The 12642-nt window shown below is 43.7% G+C and overlaps 1 protein-coding gene across 1 annotated transcript in view; it reads left to right on the top strand.

The window, feature by feature from the left end:
* Positions 1–719: 719 nt before the first annotated feature.
* The window catches only part of LOC131282088 (probable serine/threonine-protein kinase DDB_G0282963), a 54809-nt gene continuing 42886 nt past the window's right edge, over positions 720–12642 (top strand). The window contains exon 1 of the mRNA XM_058311483.1: positions 720–1175. Coding sequence (XP_058167466.1) covers positions 1089–1175 — 87 coding nt within the window. The 5' untranslated portion in view covers positions 720–1088. The remainder of the gene's footprint in view (positions 1176–12642) is intronic.

Here is a 12642-nt window from a genome sequence, read left to right as displayed (position 1 = left end):
TTCCGGTCGGAATCGGATTAATGCTCCCGGGGGCCATAATGCGTTCCTGGTGCGCCAAAGGGGCAGATGAGCAGTAGCGGCGTGCGGTGACCCCGGAAGCAAAACAAAAAGCGATAGAAGAAAAAAGAAAAACATCGGAGTAAAAGGCGCAGTGCTTCTTTTTTTGGTCTTCTGTTCGCGGTGTTGTAGAAGAAGTTCCTTTTCGTCACGTGCTCGTTACGTGTTTCGGTTCTCGTGTGTAGGTAGGTTGGTGTTGTGTAACGTGTGACCAGCAACCGGCAACAGCTGCCCAACAGCGTTCTACTTGTGTATGTGTGTGTGTGTCAGTGTGCAAGTAGTGCACGATGACGCCGGTATCCTGAAAGCGACCGGCCGTTTGCTGGCCAAATTCCGTGGAAAATCGATTTTCGTCCTTCGGGAGTGTGTGTGTGCGTGTGTAGGTGTTCGTGCGTGTGCTACTACATGCGGTCGTGTGTCTTGGTGGGGGTGCCATTTTGAGTAAGGATCAGAAAAACCTTGCTGCAATGGTATCCTAAAACATACCCGCCACCACCAGCCAAAGGAGGAAACACACGTTTGCCGGAAATCGTGCAAGGTGAATCGAAGGAAACCATCGACGTGTGTGTGTGTGCGTTTGTGTGTACCATTCCGAGGAAAGTTCTGTACGAGCAGTTGCGTTTTTCAGCTCAGCTTTTACCGATCCTCTTCCGGTCGGTCGAAAGTCGGCAAAGCGAAAAATAAAACGATCGGCTTTACGTCCTCGAAACCCGGCGCGCGGAACCACTTCGTCCAAAGCCAACTCTCCGCATCCTGCCGTCCAGTTTGTGCTTTTGCTCTTCCTTTCCGCTCACGTGCCTCTCGCCGGGGGAGGCAAAAAAAGGAAGGACGGAAAAATAATAATATTGCCTCGAGGCTATAAATCTACCTACTATCCCGAGGGTCAGAGGAGAAGTATTCGCGGCCGGATCCGTTGGAGTTTGCCAAAAGGATAACACGAATCCGGTTACGGTTGCGGAAGTGAAGCAAGGAAGCGAACAAAGTAAAAAAAACAGGAAAACAAATTAAATAAGGCCGAACATATTTGCAAGATGGACATCGGGATGGATCGCAGCGGAACCGATGCGGGGGTCGCCACCATCGGCACCCTGTTCCAGCACATCGTCAACGACATGAAGGTAGGAAAATCGTACCAATTTTCATCTCCTGTTTTAGGTTACCCATTTATCGCCTTTTTTCCTCTACGTCCCTTCAAGTTTCCAACTAGAAATTTGCACATGGCCACTGTGGACCCGAGGTGGTGCGCACAGACGTGAATAAAATTTGGGATTTAGTTTCCGGCAAATAAGCAACTAAAGTTTCTCAATGCTCCCCGGGAGCTTTGTTGCGATTGCCCCGTTAGTTTTCCACATTCGAGTTTACTCACGTCCCTCTTTCAGCGGGTCACAGAGGAGACGTTTTTTGGGGTTATGTCACGTACCGGTATTTGTCCGTGATGCTGTCGCTGTTGTTTCGAATATTTTACTTTGTTTGTATTTTTGTTTGTTTCTATTTCTTGCCTTGCGCAAAATGATTTCTTCTTCTCGCAGAACTTAGATCGTTCATCCAACAACGATATGATTTTGCCTTGCCGTTGCCGTCTTCGCTTTATTCTTCGCCTTTTACCATACACTTTCCACGCTTCTCTAAGTGGTTGAACTTTTTGACCGTATTTTCAGTTCGACCGGACTCGTCGACCGGATTGTGAATGCGTTCTTCCTAAAGGCATGCCGTATATTTTGTGCTCTCTTTCCCCTCCCTTTTTCTTCCCCTTAGCAATCCTTCGAGTCCCTTTAGCGCCATCAGGAAATGGAACGAAAACGCAGCGACGTGCTCTGCAGAGACGGTTTCCTTGTGAACCCCTTGAAACCCTTCACACATCCCGTCTTGCTGTCTCCCTCCTTCTCCTATCCGCACTTTTGCTCTACATGCTCCTTCACGGTGGGTCCAGAGGAAATGAGATAAAAGTAATTTTTATTTTTAATCTCCGCCCAAGATGGCAACGGCACGATCTGTCATAAATTCTTAAAACTCAAACAACGCCAAACCGAGAAGAGAATGGTGGCTGGGCTGCCCGTTTACCGGGAAGTACCCAGTGTTGTTCTTGTTCTGCCCGCCAAATCACCAGCGAGCGGAAAAAAAGAAAATTCGAAAGTGTCAGCTGTGGACATTTTGTTTTCCTCTGCGGATGATTAGTTCAACCCTGCGTTGTTTTTGGGGAATGCTTTGGCGGTTGATTGGAATTTACGCATTTTCAGTATGGCTCGATTGATTTCCGGCGTTTTTGTTTTTGTAATTCCAATAGAGGGTTTATCTCGTAATCTCGTGTTATCAAAGTTTGAGATCAATGTAAAACAATTTCAAAATATTTTAGCAAATGTATGCACTCTTTATCGTATGATTATAAACGATAAAAATGAATTTCTTATCGGAAAGAAACTAAAAACCGTTTCACGCAAATAATATTTCTATGTAATTTATGTCCCGTACATCTGGCTATTGTGTTGCTTGGATAATATAAGAAAACTTCTCCAAAGTTATTTGACTATTTTGCTGCTCATTTACGTGACAAATCGAACGACCAAATAATCCCCATATTGTCCACTCCACATGTGTTTCACGTGGCTTCCGGTCTCGTAGGAAGGAAGAGGGAATTTGTGTCAAAATCGTAAAAATGTTTATAGCCCACTGGGCAGACCCTTGGGGCGACGCCAGGAAATGGGTCAATTCCGATGGTTTTGGTGAAGTTTATTTTCCATTCGTGGCACCATGCATATCATGACACCATGAGAAAGAAGCTAATGTTTTTTAAAACTGAATGCTTTTTATCCGCGCTTTTCCTTGATCCGTTTCTTTTGTCGGCCAGGGTTGCTTTTTATTCAAAAGGGTATCAGAATGCCTGACGGGATCCATATTTTGACACGCCTATAATGGTGTGAATAATTCGATGAAATATGTTACACAACGCCTATTGAAATCGATCGTTCGTTCGCCGGTGTTGGAAGTGGAGAAGATCGTTCAAGCGTATCGAAATCATATTACTCACACGTTTTCAATAGTCACAAAGCCTAGATGGAAGGCTCAAAGACACAATGTTGCTGCCATCGCGCTGCTAGGCGAGAAGAAAAAGCTGACAAATCAATCCATCTCTCCACCCGGGAAACAAACGAGTGGGTAGGGAGGGTGGTGTGTGTTACCTCGAAGGAGTAGACCAAATAGCAGCATAAGAAAATCTATGCTCCCGAACAGCAGCACAAACCTCCCCGCGCGTCGCGATTATTGCGTGACATTTGAGTTCGATCCATCAATCAATCGCCGTTCCCAGCCCGATGCTCTCTTCTGTTTGACAAGGGTTTTCACGCACGTGATTATCGAATTCGTTCGAACGTGTGTGCGCGCATTGCACATAAATAAACATCCGCATCGCGCTGTGTAGGTTTCCATCGGCAAATGATGGCGGGGACGACCGTTAAATGCTGGTGATCCCGCGATATCCATCCGCCCCACGACTTTCGTTCTGTGTCCGCTCCGATCATCGTCGGATCGAACATTTGGCGTCCGATCGATCATGTCGCGAATGGCTGAATGGCATGGGGAAATTTATGCTCCCCCCGGTGCGCGAGCAGTGACAGGAGGCACACGCAAATGTGTGTACACACTTCACTGGGCTGCAATGGGGGATGATTTGCCTTCAGAGCGGGTGGAAAACTAACGCTCCAATCGGACGATCGGTCTTCCGGCCCGGGTTAGCGATGCGGTGATCACATAAATCAACCGGAGTTGGCACGTACGCGCGATGTTGCTTGGGTCGGAGGAGAATCGGGGCTTCTGGGACCTTTTCATTCGCCACTTGTCGTGGCGGTGGGTTACGGTTAAGGGTAATAAATGTTAAATCCAATCAATGCGTCCGTCCGTCAGGTTTTCCTTCCTTTCTGCTTGGAATGGTGAAATTTTTGAAGTCTACGGCGTTGGATTCGTTTTAATGCGCGTCAATTACCGTTGGCCATTTTATTATACTCATGTTTTTCTGTGTTGTTTATGTTGTTATTTTTGAATTGTAATGACTTTTTTCTAATTTATTCATTATGCCATTTTTGAATGGAAAAAGGCTTATTTCCGTTTCCGAATTATTTTTACTAATTATCAATTGTTGTGCAGCTCACCTTATTAGCCACTTTACTATTTTCTTGTTTGCATTTTCTCCTCGAATACCCGTCCGAAAAACCAATCCAATTCTTTGGATCAATATGTATCGTCTGTGGGTGCTGCGGAAACCCCGCTGCATGACGCAGCAGCATGACTCGCACTCGATTGTGATGTGACCGGACGTGCCAGCATAGAATTATTTTTAAAACATTAAACCCGACAATCGGCCCATTCACAGTGGGGCATGATGCTCACTTCAGCCGGTTCTCCTCAGACACCAACGCTTGAATCGGCAAAGTGGGCCGAGTTCAAGCGCCTGGCACGTTAAGCGTATTTCCGCTGGGTGGAATGTGTGTGTGAGTGTATGTGTGCTTAGGGTTCCTTTCCACCCCAAGGTGATTAAACCGTGAAACTCGTAGAAACGTAAGATCTTCCGTGCTTCGGTTCGATCAAAAGGTGTCTGCTTTCCACGCCTCTCGCTGCCACCCACTTTGCGCAACCTCCGCGTTCTTGAGTAACTCGAAACTGTAATTGTTATTTTTACACCTTTCATAGAGGCTCGAAATTAATCAAGGTAGTGTGAGTGGGAGGGTGAGGTTTGATTTGGGTGGGAAAAGGGAGAGCTTCACACTCGAATGTTGCTTGATGGAGCGCGATCTGTTACATACTTTCGATGAATAAACTTAGAAGCTGTTTTATATGTTTGTGAAATGAAAGTGATCAAACTCTATAAACCATAACAGGAAACACACTCTGTGTTGGCATACTGAACCAAAACTACAATCTAAATCTTTGTCTCTAACCTCCCATCCATGATTGAAATAGAGTTTCAACTTTTATCTCTAAGGCATCTGGGTTTGCCTTTAACACAACTACTTTTGTCTCGTGTTCATATGGTTTTGTCTCCTGATTTTAATTTTGTCATATGGTGACCAGTAATTTTGGTTATTTTATATGAATGTAAAGATGAAGATGATGGATTACACTAAGACTTATATAAAAAAGTATTTAAAAAGAGTAAATTGTGCATTTTTGTAGTGACCAAAATTTGAAAAATATTCCATATGGATACGCCAATATCTATCCTTACCACACTTGGTTCCGTAAGGAAATGTAGCAAGTTGGATTATTCATCCGATCAATCTTCGGAAACGATTAAAGTTGCGAGGAATGTGACCGAACACTCATCGGTAAACCAAGCGCTAAACAGCTCGAGAAGAAACTTATACCGGGAATTACCGTAACAGTAGAGAAGTGCAGCTGGTTCTGGCAGCTTATTTTTGTTGTTTCTTTCTCTACGAGAACGGCAAGAAAACTTGTTTTCATCCAACGTTCATCTTGTGCCCGGTTGATGCAACGTGCGCGGCCTCCAATTTCCGGTTGCATTTATTTTTCCCATTTTTTCGATGGCTGATTCTTGCAGCAGCCATTTCTTCATCGCGTCCTACAGAGGAGAGAGATTCCCGTTTGTTGATGACGCTGCTGATGATGGCTGGCAAGTGGCAGAGGAACAGTTAAATGAAAAATAAAACCCGATGTCTCAGGACTAACGAAGAAAAGGGAACCGCAAGATGGTACGAAAATCTCCTTCATTCATTCAGCTCCATCGTGATGGCGCTCTGTTGCGCGAAGTTTGTTGTCGTTTCTCTTCAATTCTGTCCCCCCTTCATCTTGATCGCGAGCCAGCGAGATGAAGATTACTGCTGCAACCTAACGGTGCACGGAAGAATCCTTCGCGAAATTCGGTCGCGAGCCGACTTCAACCTATCTCTCGTTCTGCTGCTCGATCTTGAGCGCTATCCAACCACGCGCGTATAGATGTGTGTGTGGTTTTACTTGAGTATACCGAGCAGGTTGCAACTGGTCCAGGAAAAGGGGCCTGATGCATAACACCCGAGTGCATCGTGAATCTTTTTTTTCTTCTATGCTCGAATGCAGCTGACGGCGATGTGTTATAGTAAAAAGGAGTAAACGAGAAGGATGGAAAGAGAAACAACAAAAAAGTAAACGAACGGGATAGACCATCATCCGCCTCTGTGTCGGTAAAGCTAAACAGACCAGATCGAAAAGCAACAATCTGAACATTGAACGGGACGGTTGGAAAACACCACCCCGAGCGCAAAAGCAACGTCTGGTTTGGAACAAGATGAAAAGAAGCAATTTCTATCGATGTGTTGCTTATTGCTAAGCTCTTCATGTTCTTTTAACAGCGCGTGGTTGTGTTCCCTCTTTCTATCTGTCGATTGAGAAAGAATTGGTTTGGAAGCAACAGGGTTTACATTTGTAACTATTTATTTATTATTTATTCATTTTTTACTTCATATATAATGCTATCCCATCTGATGTTAAGTATTCGAAATCAAATGTAGGAAATATTTGGGCCATGTGATTCGTTCGAAACGAAATTCGTTTGCAAACGTTTGTAGTTATTGTAAAAGCATTTATCCATAAAGTGAAATGTAGCACCATGCTTTAAAGAATGTATAAAAAAGATTTGATAATTTAAAGCACACTAATTTTTTATATTCATGTTACATTTACTAGAAAATTACAACTATGATGTAATGTTTCTGTTTGTATAAATAGAAATAGTATGACGACAATAACTTCCCGATTTTAAATCACTTGATGTTTGAATTCTACATCAATTAGTTCAAATATTTGGATCGTTTTAAAGACTTGAATGTTTGTAAACTGTGAGGTTTTTAGCTGTTCTGTTAAAAGCAAGTGCTCCATAAACATGGCAATGCCGTGTCTGAATTTGTTCTTTAAGAAGCTTCGTATTTATTTCCTACATTCATATGCATTTGTTATTTATAAATCATGTCTAACAATCCTTTCTTTTGTTTTGATGCATTCCATTTCCTGGTTGTCTTTTTATTTTTAAAATAATTTTGATTAATTTAGTAAAAACCTATTGTCCATTTCGCCATTTTTTTAGTTGAACACCCAAAATAAAATTGCCAAAAACAAATTTACATCGCTCATCTTCTGTTGGGCGACAACCCTGTATGAAAAGCTTCACAGTTGGGAAATGCAACCGGCCTCGTTAATGCGATGCATCTGCATCTTGTTGCGATTGCCGTTTCCGCTGCCTCCATTTCCGTTCGCTCCTTCTTCCTCTGGACCCCACCTCCCTTACGTCTCGTCGTCATTGGAATGATTTTGGGAGATTTGGTTCACTGTTGTGTTGTAACACTTGCTGCTCGCATTCGCATTTGCTGTCCGTTTTTCGTCTACTGTTGCTGCTGTTGCAGCTGTTGTGTGTTGGGTTGGATTGGGAGGCGGATACAGCCTCGTTCGCTGCCCCCACCCCCCTCCCAGCGGGGATCGGTGGCCCGTGGGTTGTGCGTGATCGATGTCGATCACACTGAACAACCCAGCGCATATCTTCTTCGTTCGAGGTTTAGTTGCTTTTCCTTCCTCGCTCTTCATTTCCACTCAGGCGTGGAGTAAAATCCGGCTCTCGTGGTGGTTGAATTCGATGGGAGTGGAACCACACGCCGCCCATTCGCGCGCCACACGATTGCGGTAATTTAGCTTGATGAACCACGCACAACATCGTCATCACAGACGGCAGCATCAGCTACAACACACCAACTGTGCGTTCTGCCGTTGCATAATATTGGCGGAAGGACGGCCGTGTGGGAGCATATTTATAGCGCGATACGATCGCCGTCGCTGTTGATGCCCTCGCATCCGCTGACGTTGCATTTGTTTGTTTGGATGGGAGAAGAAAACAAATGAAAGATTAAATGGGTCCGAGGCACACGCGTATCATTTCGCGTGCCATTATGAGCTTGCTTTTCAATCGGTGGTATTTTTACGCTTATGTTCGCGGAAATTCCAGAGTAAGCTGAATGCATAACGGCAACACATTTTGAACATGTTTACTTCGGGCAGTGATCCCCCCGGTTTACCTTTTTGCTTTACGTAAAAGAAATATCCGGCCTTTTGGTAATTACTAAAGATGGTGGATAGATTATTAAATTCATCGTCGAATTCACAAAAATCTTCGAAACTATTTTACAATTTTGTTTATTGTTTTTAATTCATAATTTCTCCCAGACGTTTACTGTGCGTCCAAACAACCGGATGTAGCGTAAATATGATGATTATTTTGTTTGTTAGCAAACTCCATCGGTCCTTGCAGTATTCGTCATGCGAGACAAACCTATCTTCAAGTGCACGTGGCTTATCTGTTTTGCTTACCATATGCTGTGCCGTTCTTTCGAAAGCTGCAAATTAGTCAACCCCTCTTTGCAGCTCGCGGGGTAAATATTTATTCTCATTTGTTTCACTTCTTATCTTTTCTGTGAAGTAAGTTTCCGCTCACGCAGATGACATAATTCCAGCGAGCGCTATTTATTGATTTATGAACTTTTTTAACTGGTGTCATTGTTGAGAAGAACGGTTAAAAAAATACTCTTAAAATTAAGTAATGTACTTTAAAAACAAAAAACCTATTAGAGAATACCGTACTTTGTGGACTATCATAAATATCCCTGTTTTGGTTGGCAATCAATATAGAAGTTCTAAACACTTTCAAGGATGAACATTCCTACGCTAAATTTCAAACTTCAAAATCTCACTGTCGTTATGCTAATAAATTACCTTCTGTCAGCTTTTTGTCAAACAAATCTGATTGCCAGAAGGACCCGATCGAGAGCGATCCGAAAACATTTTCTTGCTGATTTCGCAGGCCGCAGTAGAGTAGCTCTCATTCCGCCTTCGCTTGGAGTGGCTTTTGCTGCTAAGTGGCACTCCAAATTCGGCAGCACCGACGGGAGAATGAAGTCCCCAGATTTATTAAGCCGTTCCAATACCTTCACACCAATCGATCGAACCAGGTCTTGCTTGGTTGGTGGTAGCGTTTCTTTGTCGAAAGCTCTTGCGCGAGTTATCCACTTCTTGCTTTGTGATGATGATGTTGATGGAGGGGTTTATTTTTCCTACCAAACATTGGCTCTTCCCAGTGTCATCGATTTATGGACACTTTTTATTATGGCAGCTTGTCGTGACACCTGCCATCTCACGTTCGAGTGAACAGACGAACCACCGGTAGATGTCAGTCCAGTGGAAAAAGGTAAAAGGAAGCAGACATATAACCCTCCAATGGCCTGATGCTAATGCGTGTAGGAGGTGGCCCAAAGTGGCCAGTTTCTGCGCTGATGAACCGGCACCTCCTCTTCCTCCCACGACGTTGTGACCATTTTCGGGAGGCGCCTTGGCGCCGTGGACGCGGGTTTTCGGTCTCGTTTGGTGTCACTCTAATCGGATTTTATGTTCAACCAGCACACGATCCTAAGCTTCGCGCGATCTTCAGATCGTGAATTTTACGCGAGTGGAGTGTGAGTTGTTTTGCATTTACAAATTTTTGTTTTGTTTTTGGGTCAGAACAGCGTATTTTATAGATGATGTGAGTGAAAGTGGGTTAAAATGTAGTTCATCCCTCGAAAATCCATTCCACGATTCGTCGGAATCTCCGGAGACTTAGATAAATTAACTAACCGCGCGTGCCATATCGTCGTTTCTTTTGATTGATGGAGAAACGTTTTTCGTTTGTTTTGTTTTAGATCATAATTAAGTTTTTATATTTTAGTAAGAAACATGTCGAATTTGTCGTACAAGACCATCGGATGTAATTCATGTTGATTTAACTCAATTGGACGAATCTAAACAAATGAAGAAAGTTTGTAAATTTATCAATATACTGAAATTCGAATAACCAAAGATTAAGTGAATCTTGGGGGCAAGGCTCAATTCCAATATTTTTGGCCTTTACTTAATAAAAAACTGCGGCGGGCCAAACCTCTTCAAAACTCATTTTTTATTTAATCCATTAATCTTTCCATTCCTGTAAATCATAATGGCTGGAAATATTGAAAAAGTAAAACGCTATATTCTTCTTTACTTCCTTCCTTCCTCTCCCAAGTGCTCTAAAGGTCTAAGTCCTTTTTTATTTATTTACCATCGACCCGAAATCCATTTGTCAAATGTGTAGTGCCATAAGATTTATTTGACCGATCTGTTTCGGTTTAAAATTGCCAATACGGTGTGGCGATATCGTCGTCGTGCCTTGTGCTAATTCGCGGCCGAGCGAAAAATATAAAACTGAAACCGCAGTTCAAACAGACATAAAAATAAATTACTTCATTATAGCCAACGCATGTTTTTTTTACGCCGACCAGCCCAAGAAGAGTGGCCGATGAATTGATTGCCCAGTAGCCGTTGCCGGTAAGGGTGTCTCAAGACGTTGTGCCGTCGTTGAACTTTAAGAAAACACACGCATCGCGGCGTGCGGATGAATTGACCACTGCAGGAAACACGGTCTCACGGTTTGGGGAGACAAAATTTTCTCGATTTTCAACAGCTTCCAACCCACCCGTGCGCGGCGTTCAGTTTTTGGCAAGCGAAACTCAACGGCGTGAAAAATTTCAACAACAAATTTAAGCTAAAAAATTGAAAACGTCCTTCTCCAGTGGGTGTCGACATAATCCTGCGTTTGCTGTCGGGCTTCGGTCCATTTTCCTCCACCTCCTCTTCGCCCGTTTGCGTGTGGGACGAAAGAAGTGCGTTGGCTGGCCACCAACGGGTGGGTTTGGGGCAGTAATAACGTGATCTCTCTGTTCGGGGAGCAGAAAGTGGTTTTCTTTCATGGATTCACGTAACACACTTCCGACCACGCGTGGTGCGCCACCCTACGCCATGCTCCCGAGCCGTCGCCGGTCACTTGGTGCGATGTCCTTTCGGGTTGTGTGGTGGCCGCGAAAATAAAGTACCCCAAACACAACCGGGAAAGAGAAACAAAATACAACCATGGTTTATGGTCAGTTGTGTGTGTACGACGCCGAGCGGAGGTCGATGTCGACCTTCGTAAATTCGTCCATCGGAGGACGGTAGCATTCTGATGCCAAGGATTGATAAGTTATGTTACTAGTGTACGCATCTAGTATGTTTATCAAATTTTGTGGATTGTGGGTCACATTAAACTTGTTTCGATGTCCTCACTTTGATTTGTTATTTTGAATTCAATATAAAACATTTTATGTGCGTCAAGTGGCACATGAAAATTTTACTTCAAACTAATTGTTGAAAACTTTCTTACAAAATTTATTAAATTTGCAATATTTTAATTAATTCCTCCATCGTTCGTTACGTCTGAAGTGCAATGAAACATTTGCAATTTAATTATTTGATGTATGACAGTCGACAGTGGAGAATGTGTTATTATTTTCATATGTTTTTAAGTGGACGATAACGTTGAAATCGAACATTCCATGTATGACCAACAATTATAAATGTTATTTTTACATATTTCTGTGCATATATTTTCCAATGTACGTTTGCCAGTCAAAGTTTTTATTGAAAAATTATCTACTTTTTTTATGTGGCACGACATCCCCTAGTGGAACAAGGCCTCTCTCCGAAGAGAGTTTCTGTGACCGAAAGACGGTATTTTCAAGATCGGTGGTCAACCGTTCGTAATACCGGAAGGGTGCCAAGACTCGAGATTCGATCCCACAACTGCGGCGTGGTGTTTCCTCTCGGTACCGATGCGCCATAGGCAGCCCAAAAAAAAAACTTGTGCTGATATAAAATTGGTGCTGAACAGAAATATACACTGCATTTAGTTTTCAATGAATCCCATCAAACAAAAACATTTTCAAATATCATTAGTTTTCTAATCAGGTTTTTAACCATATTTGTAGCCCCTTACCGGAACGTATCAACTCACACCATTCAACCAGTTTTCATTCATGTACATCGGCCATTGCTACACTGACCACGCGTGTGGGCGTTGATAACTAAATTGTTCTCCAGCATAATATTTAGCTACAGTCCTGGTCTGGTTAAACGAACATTGTGTGAGTGAGCGTGCGAGTGTGTTGGTTTGCCGCCCACAGCCGATTTTGCAAAAAAGTATGGCCCGCGCAGGATGCTAAATTGCTCCGAATGAGTAGGCTCGCATCGCTTTCAATTTTGTTGAAAGCGAACCCCGCGACGAAGGAAAATATATGCAAATCACCTTTCCTCTCGCGACAGAAATCACGGAGGAACCGGCAAAACGGTGGTAGAAGAATAGAAAAAAATAAACATATTTCTCACAGCGAATGACATCGAACGACGACGACAACGCACCGTGCCACGGTTGAGTATGTTTACTGTGCGCGGGTGTAACGAACCTCGGCGCGTTGTTGGGGTTTGCCTTAGCCGGTCTTCCTGTGCTTTACGCAACGGAACCACCGACCCCCCAACTGCTGCCCCAGGCACAGGGCACACCATACTTACCCATAATTATGGGCCGCGGGAAGCTGAAGAATGACAGAGTGTTGGGGGTGGTGGGCAGGTTGTTACCACCTACCTAAATGGGTGAGAAATAAAATGCGACGACGTTTGCTAACCACCTCCCCCTGTCCTCCCCCGCCCCGTTACCGTTCACCATGGGTTCTTCCGACC

The sequence above is a fragment of the Anopheles ziemanni genome, chromosome 2 (genome assembly GCF_943734765.1).
Source record: "Anopheles ziemanni chromosome 2, idAnoZiCoDA_A2_x.2, whole genome shotgun sequence".
Lineage (NCBI taxonomy): Eukaryota > Metazoa > Arthropoda > Insecta > Diptera > Culicidae > Anopheles > Anopheles ziemanni.
This window is presented reverse-complemented; position numbering and strand designations above follow the sequence as displayed.